Genomic DNA, 13,257 nt, shown 5'->3' with positions numbered 1-13,257 from the left:
AGTATTAATGCTAAGGTGCTATTTCAGTGTTGGAGAGTCCCTGCCAAAATGATACGAGTTAAGAAAGCACTCCGTCTTCAGGCCACAAGTGGCCCATCTGGACCATCCGACCGCCGTGTCATCCTCAGGGTGCGAATAGGAGGGGCATGTGGTCAGCAGTTCGCTCTCCCGGTCGTTATGATGGGTTTCTTTGACCGGAGCCGCTACTGTTCGGTCGAGTAGCTCCTCATTTGGCATCACGAGGCTGAATGCACACCGAAAAATGGCAACAGCGCATGGGGGCTGGATGGTCACCCATCCAAGTGCCGGCCACGCCCGACAGCGCTTAACTTCGGTGATCTCACGGGAACCGGTGTATCCACTGCGGCAAGTGCCGAGTTAAGAAAGGGAACGTCCAAATGAGCTGAGGCGTGAACTGCAGTTTTTACTAGATAGGGTGACATACTAGGGTAATCCGTACGACTGTGTTGACTGCAATGCTATGGTGGCGCAGAGATTAGCTTTTCTGCCTAGTGAGCAGGGAATCTGGGTTCGAATCCCGGCCTTTGTGCAATTTTTAATTCATTGTTTCAGCCTGTTTTCATTATTGTACATAAAGTTGAGAGTTAATATGTTTCTCGAACATATAATTTCATCTAATGCGTATGAACTCTTTTGCTCTTTATCCTCTTAGGCATTGTTTCCTGCAGTTTGTACCCATTTAGCAATATCAGTCTGCATATGAATGTGAAATACGAATACAAAGTGACTCGTTCAACATCATTACAATTACGTGTACATATGATCCATGGGACATAAAACTTAAGTTGAAAACACATATTGCCCTTAATGCGCTTTTTTTTCCTCGATGACTGTGAAAGTTTTCGTACACAGCAATGAGGACGCACAGTTGAGAGGAGAAAGAACTGAAGCAGCATTGTTGCATCACGTTGGCAGCTATACGGGGAGAATAACAATCGCGCTGCGGTCGTCGCCCCACGCTGTGGGCGCTCGCTCGCCCGCTCCGGAAATTACAGAACGCCGTGACGCTGAGAAATGCGCGGTCAGCGCACGTATGCAACCACTCCGATTACGGCGTCCAGATAAGTATCTAAATCACTCCTAAGTGCTGTCCGCGGGCGCGGGCGCAGTCCGACTCACCTTAACTCCCTTCTGACTGCTGAAGTCCGTGCTGAGACACTGCACCGCCACGTTGATCTGAAACAAGAGGAGAACACATACACAATGTGAACATAAATCGCGCCTGTTGCGGCGGCCAGCAGAATAATGGGTAATAGAACGGGGGCTCGCGGCGTCGATAAACGTGCCAGGATTAGGGCGGTGCCGGCCGGGGGGGGGGGGGGGGGCAGGTGCTCGTTACTCGGCGTGTCTGCCTGTCAGACTGACTCGCTCTCCTCTAGTTTGTTGACTGCAGTGGCGCGGTCCTTTCTGGGTGCGTGCTCCGGGGAATCGGCGCCAAGTTTCTCTCCGATAGTAGGGTGTGTCGCAAAGGGCGTTGTCGGTTCGTGCGTCCGGTCACTGGCGACCTGGTCAGTTCATTAGTGATCAGGGGTCAGCTTTCGAGTTGTGGCATGTCTCAGTGAGCAAGATAAGGGTGAAAATGTACTTCCGATTTAAGTATACTAGCCACTCTGCAATAGGAAAGCACATGAACTGTCTTGTAAATTTTTTTGTTATTTATTTCAGCCTCGAAAAATGGCTCTGAACACTATGGGACTTCTGAGGTCATCTGTCTCCCCTAGAATTTAGAACTACTTAAACCTAACTAACCTAAGGACATCACACACATCGATGCCCGAGGCAGGATTCGAGCCTGCGACCGTAGCGGTCGCGCGGTTCAAGACTGTAGCGCCTAGAACCGCTCGGCCACCCCGGCCGGCTTTCAGCCTCAGATCATTACAGGTTTCACCTTGAAACCACGTAATTATCAAATGACCTGTCTAAAAAGAAAGGAGAAAGAAGAACAAAAAGAAACAGATCACCTGATAAGGATTTGGTAATAAATCGAAACTGGGAATAACGTATGAACTGAGGTGACGATGTCATTCTTTGTAACAATAGGTCCACTACCAAAGCAGTCATCTTCGCCAGACGCTGCTGCGACCCCGATGACACTATAGCTGGTGACCAGGCATCAAATATATGTGAAATAATTTCTAGCAGCATTTGACCAAGGAGACTATGTTGGTCATCAAAATATTGTGCAGAAGCGTGCTACTGCAGTGGGTCTGAACAGCCGTAAGTTCTTAAGTTACCTCACAAACATCTAAGAAACTGAGCTGGATTGGTAATGGATTTAATAGGAACCCTTGTCCAGGAAATGTGCTTGTACACCTGTCAATTAATTTAAGTACTAAGGGAGCAAAAGCACATTTTCCACTATCATGCACCTGCTGCGTGAAATAGTGACACCGATAGCAATTTGCTATGCCTCTTATAATTATTACATTTGTCATAACGTAACTATTGTGCTAACAATGCTTAACACTAACCTTGCTGCCGCATTTGAATAGGAAACTGGCCATTAGTGGATTGAGAGACAAATAATGTCCAGTTTTACCCGTGAACATTGTACGTGTACTTTATTACTGACATATTTTCTGAAAACAACATTTGGGACAAAGCAAATGCACCACCACCACCACAACCACAACCACAACCACCACCATCACCACCACCACCACCACCGCAAAAAACTGGCAGACACAGTAACAGCAGCAGCAGCAGCTGCCAGAACAACTATGTCAGGATTGCAGCATCAAATTTCTATTGCATTGGTTGCAATATCCAGGGTGAAACAATTCAAGATGACGCGTTCATACTGGAAAACAGAACAAGACATCCAAGACTCTCGAACTTTCTGATTTTTCGAGGTGCTGTTCTAAAACCTAAACCGCATCCTCGTCCGACAGGGATCGGCGACCCTTCAACGCCTTTTTTAAGGTACCGAAGGCGTGATGATCGAATGGGGCGAGATCGAGGCTGTAGGGTGCCTTCTCACTTAATGGACTAGGCTGGCCTCCTAGATCGACCGGTGTCTCGTGTCGAATCGCAACCAACACGGTCGTTTTCGACAGACATGCTGCCCCATACACATTCATCATTCTTCGATGGATGTCTACCCGTGTTTGTCCTTCGGCAGCCAAGAAAAGAATAACAACATGCTGGTTCTGTTTAGACACATTTGGTAATAACGTTGCCATAGCTGGTTTTCCGCATTTGCCGCATGCACGGCACAAAAAGCCGCAAATGCCACAGTGGTTCCTTTCCTGAATGTCAGTGGTTATATACCCGCACCCGCCCGGTTAGCCGAGCGCGCTAACGCGCTGCTTCCTGGACTCGGGTAGGCGCGCCGGCCCCGGATCGAATCCGCCCGGCGGATTAACGACGAGGGCCGGTGTGCCGGCCAGCCTGGATGTGGTTTTTAGGCGGTTTTCCACATCCCCCTAGGTGAATACCGGGCTGGTCCCCACGTCCCCACTTTCGCACTATTCCACGGATTACACTAGTCGCAGACAGTTGGGGGTACGCTAATTCCTTCCGGGCAGGAAGGGCATCCGGCCACCCCTTCAACTAACATTGCCACATCCGATTAACCATGCCGACGCTGCGTATCCGCGGTATAAACGGCACAAGCAAAAGAAAGGAAGAAAGAAAAGAAAGTGCTTATATACCCGCATCGGAGTCGCACCGCGTTGCACATACGCTGCGGCAACATCCTCAAAAGAGACTTTTTGATCGCCCCGTATAGTTACACAAATTTTCATCACTCAAATTCCCGTTTTCTAGACCACTCTAGCGCAGTTTGGAGTCAGACTGCTAAAATGGAGAAAAGTCAGCGCTGCCCTCTTCGCAGAGTATTCACTCTGACATTGCGTGTGACTGGCCACAGTAGAGAAATTTGCTTCAGGTTATTGTGTTGGAGGCTACACACGGCGCTAGCCTGCATATTTCTCCTTATTGAATGGGGATACGCTGCCGTTTATACACCGGTCGGTTCACCAAACGTTGTAGCAGACGCGCCTTGTAATAGCGATCTGGCTGGGAATTCAGCCACTACTTCTTGTACTAGATGTCGCTCGCGACTCGGGATCCGGCGCAACGCCGGGTGCCGCGTCTGCATGCCGGCACGTCCCGAAACCCGATAATGGCGGCCATCGTTCACGAACCGCGCGGCCCCGATAACGACCGCCTCGGCAGTCGTCCGAGACGACAATTTATGGAGCTCGGCCGGCGACTCGTTCCGGAAGCGCAGGAGCGCGCGGTTGCTGGCGGCTGTGTAACGGTGCGGACGCGACCCGCCAATCTCTTCTAATTAGTGGACGGACTCGTGAGGCACGCTGATCGGCATTTGTCAACGACAGCAGCGGCGCACAGTGCGATTGTTCAGGCGGGGACGGCGATAGCGGCCGGGCACTCTCCTACTCCCCCGCGAGCCGCAGAAATAATTGGTAATGCGGCGATAGCATCGCCCGAGCTGCCGTGCCGTGTTCAAATATATCGGCGCTATTTGTTTACCCCGTGACGCTTGAGCGACCGCGCGGCTGCTGGCTACCGGATGAGCAGTTCGTAGCTGCCGGTCATGCTCGCTTGGCTTCACAGTGGCACGCTCCGCCGGGCATATACCTTTCAGCTGCACTCCATTTCGGGGCTTTACTTGAGCGGCAAACGACTTAGGCGAGTGTATGTAGCGTGCCGCGTCGCGCTTGTAGTTGCCGGCGTTGTTGTTGTTGTTGATCGGGATGATGATGATGACAGAAGTAAGGGGAACGGTGAAATCAAGTCGTGGCAAAAAGTCACCACTTTTGAAAAGCATCACCCCAATGTGATGTGGATCGTGCAAGGCACCATTTTCTTGGAAAGGGTAGAAAGCTTAACTTTTTTTTTTTGAAGATTATTATTGAGATTAGTTTTTTTTTCCCTTGAAAGGTTTCCAGTACTTGTCGAGAGCTATGAGGCTGCAGACACCAGTTACAGCCGGCCCACGATTTCAACACGATCTGCTGAGCTATCACTCCTTCCACGGTGGGATTACTGAAGAAGGGACGCCTTAAGGTGGACCTCGTTCACGATCCTCGGCCAGTCAGGTACTAAACCAATACTACTACCAAAAAATTCTCGAAAGACTTCGAAAATGACTCCGTGTTCGTCCACACAATACTAACAAGGGAACCTCCCCATCACACCCCCCTCAGATTTAGTTATAATTTGGCACAGTGGGTAGTCCTTGAAAAACTGAACAGAGATCAATCGAGAAAACAGGAAGAAGATGTGTGGAACTGTGAAAAAAAAAATAAGCAAAATATACAAAATGAGTAGTCCATGTGTAACATAAGCAACATCAAGGATAGTCTGAGCTCAGGAGCGCCGTGCTCCCGTGGTTAGCGTGAACAGCTGCGGAACGAGAGGTCCTTGGTTCAAGTCTTCCCTCGAGTGAAAAGTTTACTTTTTTATTTTCAGACAATTATTATCTGTCCGTCCGTCCGTCCGATGGATTTGACGGTCTACACACGGAAAAATTTGAAAACGTTAAAAACATATGTTTTGGGTTTGACAGAGCACAGGGAAAACTGTGCGACTATGAAACTGTTGCATTCATTTGTTGCAGTTTATGTCACAAACTCTTATGTTTTCATCACTTTTTTGGGAGTGATTATCGCATCCACACGGAAACCTAAATCGGGCAAGGTAGAAGAATCTTTTTACCCATTCGCAAAGTGTACAAGTTAGGTGGGATCGACAACATATTCCAGTCATGTGACGCACATGCCGTCACCAGTGTCGTATAGAATATATCAGACGTGTTTTCCTGTGGAGGAATCTGTTGACCTATGACCTTGCGATCAAATGTTTTCGGTTCCCATTGGAGAGGCACGTCGTCTACTAATCGCACTGTTTTGTGGTGCGCTCGCAAAACACAGACACTAATCTTATTACAGTGAACAGAGACGTCAATGAACGAACGGACAAATCATAGCTTTGCGAAAATAAAGAAAGTAAACTTTTCGCTCGAGGGAAGACTTGAACCAAGGACCTCTCGTTCCGCAACTGCTCACGCTGACCACGGGAACACGGCGCTCCTGAGCTCAGACTATCCTTGATGTTGCATATCTTGCGCATGGACAACTCAGTTTGCATATTTTGCTTATTTTTTTCATAGTTCCACACAACTTCTTCCTCTTTCCTCGATTGATCTGTGTTCAGTTTTTCAAGGCCTATCCACTGTGCCAACTTATAACTAAATCGGAGGGGGGTGCGATGGGGAGGTTCCCTTGTAAGTACTGGATCCTGCACCACGATAACGCACCATCCCATACTGCATTGTATGTTGGGTAGTTTTTCCACATCGAAGCGAATTGCATTGCTACCACAATCACCGGACATGGCACTGTTTGGCTTTTTTTATTTCCAAACGTGAAGTTAGCTGTTAGAAGGGACCATTTTGAAACAGTACAGGGCATTCAAACGGCTGTAACAAGGGCTTTTGCTGGTATACTGGAAGACGAGTTTTAGAGATGCTGCCAATAATGGAGCACCGTTGCAGTAAGTGTGTGCTGGCTGAAGGGAGTTACTTTGAAGGTGAAACCAGTCATGTTGGTTAAAAATGTAAGTGAAGGCGTTTTTTTCTGACCAGTCTCAGTACCTCGCGTGTCATGTCATTTATGGAAACCCAGAATCTACTCTGTAGGAATCAACATGGATTCCGGAAACAGCGATCGAGTGAGACCCAACTCGCTTTATTTGTTCATGAGACCCAGAAAATATTAGATACAGGCTCCCACGTAGATGCCATTTTCCTTGACTTCCGGAAGGGGTTCGATTCAGTTCCGCACTGTCACCTGATAAACAAAGTAAGAGCCTACGGAATATCACACCAACTGTGTGGCTGGATTGAAGAGTTTTTAGTAAACAGAAGACAGCATGTTGTTATCAATGGAGAGACGTCTACAGACGTTAAAGTAACCTCTGGCGTGCGACAGGGGAGTGTTATGGGACCATTGCTTTTCACAATATATATATATATAAATGACCTAGTAGATTGTGTCGGAAGTTCCATGCGAACTTTCGCAGATGATGCTGTAGTATACAGAGAAGTTGCAGCATTAGAAAATGGCACCGAAATGCAGGAAGATCTGCAGCGGATAGGCACTTGGTGCAGGGAGTGGCAACTGACCCTTAACATAGACAAATGTAATGTGTTGCGAATACATAGCAGCAAGGATCCTTTATTGTATGATTATATGATAGCGGAACAAAAACTGGTAGCAGTTACTTCTGTAAAATATCTGTGAGTATGCGTGCGGAACGATTTGAAGTGGAATGATCATATAAAATTAATTGTTGGTAAGGCGGGTGCCAGGTTGAGATTCATTGGGAAGAGTCCTTAGAAAATGTAGTCCATTAACAAGGGAGGTGGCTTACAAAACACTCGTTCGACCTATATTTGAGTATTGCTCATCAGTGTGGGATCCGTACCAGGTCGGGTTGACGGAGGAGATAGAGAAGATCCAAAGAAGAGCGGCGCGTTTCGTCACAGGGTTATTTGGTAAACGTGATAGCGTTACGGAGATGTTTAGCAAACTCAAGTGGCAGAATCTGAAAGAGAGGCGCTCTGCATTGTGGTGTAGCTTGCTGTCCTGGTTTCGAGAGGGTGCGTTTCTGGATGAGGTATCGAATATATTGCTTCCCCCTACTTATACCTCCCGAGGAGATCACGAATGTAAAATTAGAGAGATTCGAGCGCGCACGGAGCGACATACGCACCATACGCGACTGGAACAGGAAAGGGAGGTAATGACAGTGGCACGTAAAGTGCCCTCCGCAACACACCGTTGGGTGGCTTGCGGAGTATAAATGTAGATATACCTTATTGTCGGACGTCGTATGTACTACCTTCTCAGAGCAATGTAAAAGTCATAGAGCAACGAAGACGAATACTAAGCGGCTTAAAAGGAAAGTTGATGAGGTACCTGGGTCTCAGTACGCTTAAGAGAAGCTGCTTTTCGGAGAGTAATGGAGCGACAGGTGGAGAAGGCGTGGTACTGTTGCTGCGTTACGTAACGGGAGCGGAGGCTGGCGGGTCCCACACGTGGGGCTGGCGCGGCAGCGGTCCACCTGCAGCGGGCGCGACTGTCGGCCCGCGGGCAGATAAGTCGTCAGCTCGGGCCGCGTCACGCGACCCGCTGCGGTGCGGCGCGGCGCGCCAGCGCAACGCGGGTAATTAGGTAGCCCGCTCGCCTGCCGTTAATTGTTGTCGTAAATCGTGCGGCCGCCTCTGCCCCACGCACGGCTCGCACGCACACACGTAACGCTCCGGCTGCGGAGGAGACCTATCGCAATTAAAGTTTCCCGCGATATTGTTTACTGGCTGTAAAGTGCTCGCACGAAATGACGCCGAAAACTCCGTAAAATGCGGCTTCCACGCTGCCATTACGGCTCTCGCACTTAAAATACGACAGCTCTGATGAGATGTGAATTGCCCCGGCAATTCCGCCCGCGTGTGAGAGCGTGGCGTCACACGTGTGTTGTACGTTTGCTGGTTCGTCGTTTACGTTAGACGTCGCGGTTGTAAAATAGAATGTTGTGCAATTTTCTACACTACTACTCAAGCACTGGGTTCATGAAAGTTTAAAACAAAGATTTGTAAATTAACTACCAATGAATCTCCAATAAAGTTTTCTACGGCTGGGTTCCACGTGTTTGTGCAAACCACAAATTTTTCTCCAGGGTGCAACAAAATTGCTCTACAGTTTTTGAGGACAGGTTCCTCACACAAAAACCAAGGAAAAGAGGCAAGTAAACGTGGCCTCCAAAATGGATAGGTAAAAAATTATGAGCACATGCTCGTCTTCACTACTGCGAAACACATCTCTTCTATTGAGAAGGGCTCATAGCTTTTAAGGTATGCATTGTAAAGCCCACGCTTACTGGACGTTTTTCTCTTGTTTCGCTCTATATTTCCTCCTCCCAAAATATGGAAACCAAAGAGCTTGCAGTAGAACAGATGTGTTTCACAATAACGAAGATGAACAAGTGCTGATAGTTCTAAAGGTATGCATTTTAGAGCCAATGTTTACTACGCTTTTTTTCTTGTTTTGGTGTAAGGAACCTGTCCTCAAAATCTGTAAAGAGAATTTAGTTATACACTGTATGGTTCAGAATCTGAAAACAGAAAGTGTTTTACGGATGCCAGGACAAGAAAACTTTTTCCCCGCATAAATCCATCCGTTTAGCTTAGTATCGTTTATTTAGACATTCTAGTTACTGATATCATCAGATCAAAACTTAGAACTCGTAACACATTCTGCTTATGGATAGGGTTTATTCCAACTGACACGGAAATTTGTTTTACGAATTCTGAGTTTTAATACGACAGCAGCAGCCGAAACATTCAATAAGCGAAAATACAGTAACCAATCTTGACGGCTTGACTCGTAAAACTTCATGAACACCACGCGCTAATTTAGGGAATTTATTTCCCTTATTAATAAGGAGAATATGTATGTATGCATTTTTGGTGTAAACCTGTATACTCTTAGGGCATCACGAACCAAAGAATGATTTATTCAAATACTCATAGTGTAAACACGAGGTAAAGCCCTTTTCGCCTCAAACAGAACGCTAAGAAATGTTGACAACATTTTTATCTGACTTTTTTCGCACATAATTATGTTCTTTCTTCATGAAATGTATTTGTTGTGCTGTAAACTCTCTCGGGCATGCAATCGGATGGATTGGTCATTGTAGAAAGGCTTTACAATGCCATAATGTGTTATCATCTGGCTACTCCTGCTGACTGACATTGTGAAGTTAAAGAATTACAAGCAGTATATTCGCTGGGCAAACCTACAAACAAACATGTTTTTGTTGTGTCACATGTAACTGTCGTACAGCAATTATTTTGTTTATGGCGACGAGGGTAAAACCTGTTGGGAAAAATCTACTCTTCTCGAATAGGAACAAGGTTGCCAAGCTTAAAGTCTCCATTCGACGGGCGGATGCATACTAACAATGTCACAATTCGGTCAAGTCAGTTAGGAGGCCAAGTAACTGATTCATTTATAAATGTCACGATAGCCGTAACTGGTTCTCTCATAATTGGAAACTGGGACCCCTTATTGTTAGATGTGTACTCCAGTCTCTGACTACCATACAGCATGTTCGATGCGACCCGTATATTTCGCAAGTCATGTTAGCAGGGACACTCTCGCGATCAAGAGCGACTTTCTAGTAGCGTCTTTCTTTAGAAATTGTTGGTTGGTTCCTTCTTGAAAGCACCGCCTAAACGGGTGGTGAAAGTGCCGGCTTATGATGGAGATTGAGACGAAAAGGGCCAGCCACTTCGAAAAGGGCCAGCCACTTCGAAAAGGGCCAGGAACTTCGAGAACCAACTACTTCGAGAAGGACCAGCCATTTCAAGAACGACCAGCCACTTCAAGAATCAGACTCTCGCCGCGGAGGCCAAAATTAATGGATAAGTAGGTGTGTGCCGCTCGCGCGCTAGCAATCTGGGCACACGTTGCTGCGATACATTGAACTGAAGTTGGAAAGGAGCTGTCTCGAGATGGCACAGTAGCTGAATAATAAAGACAACGCTCCGGATCTGAGGTGCGCGGCCGGCTAACGGTTACCAGCGAGCGATTGGAGCTCGGGGCGGGTACATTGGTGTCTCGCTGCTGGGGCTGGAGCGGCTATACATATTAATGAGTCGGTCGCCGCCGCTACCGGGCAATCAGCGTGCCACTGCACATTTTGTGCGGGACGTTAGGCTATCGAAACTCGTGCTCTTAACGGGGCCTCACTATTTTCATAATAGCGCCGCTGCTACCATTTGCAATTATTCAAATTGATTGCCGCCGCCGCCGCTGTCGTTGTCGTTGGCAGGGCCGCGGGCGGACCGGCCGCTGTGTGTGTACAGCGGGCAGTTCGCCCTCGAAGGCGAAAGATCTCGGGGCGCGGTGCGCTAGCTCACCTTTGCAGAACTCTCCAGCGGGTTCCAGTAGACGGCGATGGCGTTGTGCGACACTTCCTCTATACAGCCCACCAGGCCGACGCTGTTCTTCGTATCTGGAACACGCAACGTTCACGCTGACATAGGACGGTACACTCCAGTGACACATGCTTAAGCATACGTGCATAATGGCTCGTTCGTAAAGAGGCACAGATTGTAGTGTACAACAGAATCCATTGACAACGGAGGGCTCTTCAGTGATGTTGTCAGAGTTCTTTGATGTTTGGAACCTGTGACCTTGCATGAGTGCACAATCGCTCGTCCACAGGGAATAAATACTATAGTTTTTTAATGAAATAATGTATACTGCAACTGTCACTTGCTACTAATAATTTATTAGCACGAAGCCCTTCTGCAGCATGCTGCCATCATCAGGTGCTTTTACAGTTACTTTTACACTGTAATTAATAAGAAATGATGTTAGTTTCCCTTTTTTTGTGCCAGGGAAGTTATATGTCGAAAAAGACGCCTGTTCAAGAAGATAAAAATGTTGGGTATGTACACCATGTGATAAGAATGATTAGTCATTTTGTTAGTGCATTTGATTACAGTTTTGTTGATAATTTCGCTGTCTTGCACACATTAACAAGTTCAACACAACTTAACACTTTCACAATCATTTGATTATATCAATCCAAAGAGCCTCAGACGATAAGATAAACCAGTTTCGATTGCTAAAACTGAAGTATACCGCGAAGATGCAACATTAATGTCTAGATGTACTTATGTCTTGGCAAATATTAGGTGGTTAGTTGATAAAAGCAATTTTCTTCAATGAAATGAGCATTAAACATTGCAGAAATTTTTAAAGAAGTTAATATTTTTTCTTTGACGTTCAACATTTAGTAACATGTCTCCATTTGCTGTGCCATGGATAAATATTTCCAGTTCTTCATGTAAGTCCATTTCGTGTCCGTTGTCCATTTTATGTAATATATGAAGACCATACCCAATATCATGGAATGGGTGGCCTGTGTTTTTTTTACGTGAGTGACTATTGTTGGTTTGGTGGACATTTATATGGTCGCTGTATCTTTTTTGGAAGTCTTATCTTCTGAGACTCTTTGGACTATCGTCAACAAATGATTGTCAAAGTGTTAAGTTGTGATGTACTTTCTTCTGTGCCCTATGTGCCAAACAACGAGATTACCAACAAAATGTAAGTAAATACAGTAACAAAACGTCTAATCATGCTTATCACACAATGTACACACTGTAACATATTTACCTTCCTCAACAGGTGCCTTTTTCGACACACAACCTCACTGGCACACGCAGCAAAGGAAACTAACCTCACTTATTATTAATTACAATGTAAAAGTAACTGTAAATGCACCTGATGAAGGCAGCCTGCTACCGAAACGCATCGTGGTAATAAAATGTTTGTAAGATGGTGACTGTTGCATTGTACGTTATTTCATAAAAATAGTATAATACAGCCCTTAAATAACAGCCATACAACAGGGATAAATTTAAGTTAAACAAAATACAGCGTACAACAGAATCCATCGACAACGGAGGACTATTCAGAGATGTTGGCAGAGTGCTTTGATGTAAGTAACCAGTGACCTCCGCAATCATACTGCATACGACAAATGGAACAGTTCAGAGAACCAAGGCTTTATCGTCCAATCGACGACGAGATCACTACAGACCGAGTATTCGCTCGGATTCCGGGTGCACAGGGAAGCCGTGTCTTTTTGAAAATAACCATTTCAGTCGCCTCGCACATTTTAGGGAAATCAAGCAAAATTGTAAATCTGGATGGCCGACGGTTAACTCAACCACCGTAATCCACATAGTGTGTGCAGTGCAATATTTGTGCCATCGTGCTCGAACATATGCAAACAAAAACAAGCAACGGCATGTTATAAATTACTGCACCCTGTGTACTGTAGCTGAGGATATGCACCTTTTCAGCAACTGTCGAAATGTTAACTAGCGTCGTTCAGAACAGCGAATATCAAGTGACATTTACTGGTTAAACAGTAATAATTTTGAAGAAAGTCATATTTCCAAAACGGCAAAAGCTGACGATACATTAATTATATATTTACTACCGGTTTTGATCTTCTGATCGTCTTCAGGAATTATTAAATTATTTACAACTTTCATATAGTGGCGTCAAATAAAATATAAGCCATCCTGTGCACTGTAGGGAGCATGTACAGTGAGTACCTCCATACGGAAAGATGGAACCTAATTGTGACGGTATATGAGGACCGATTAACTGTACTAGTATATTT

At 46.1% G+C, this 13,257-nt stretch overlaps 1 protein-coding gene across 8 annotated transcripts in view; it reads right to left on the bottom strand.

Moving 5' to 3' along the window:
• Nucleotides 1–13,257, bottom strand: part of LOC126191207 (protein grainyhead-like) — a 324,436-nt gene that overhangs the window by 48,678 nt on the left and 262,501 nt on the right. For all 8 annotated transcript variants that reach the window (XM_049932006.1, XM_049932003.1, XM_049932008.1 and 5 more), the window contains exons 7-8: nt 10,973–11,067; nt 1,141–1,197 (exon numbers count right to left, since the gene is read on the bottom strand). In XM_049932006.1, coding sequence (XP_049787963.1) covers nt 1,141–1,197; nt 10,973–11,067 — 152 coding nt within the window. The remainder of the gene's footprint in view (nt 1–1,140; nt 1,198–10,972; nt 11,068–13,257) is intronic.

This window comes from Schistocerca cancellata, chromosome 6 (genome assembly GCF_023864275.1).
Source record: "Schistocerca cancellata isolate TAMUIC-IGC-003103 chromosome 6, iqSchCanc2.1, whole genome shotgun sequence".
NCBI lineage: Eukaryota > Metazoa > Arthropoda > Insecta > Orthoptera > Acrididae > Schistocerca > Schistocerca cancellata.
The sequence above is the reverse complement of the archived record's forward strand: the minus strand, read 5'-3'. Positions and strand labels throughout refer to the sequence as shown.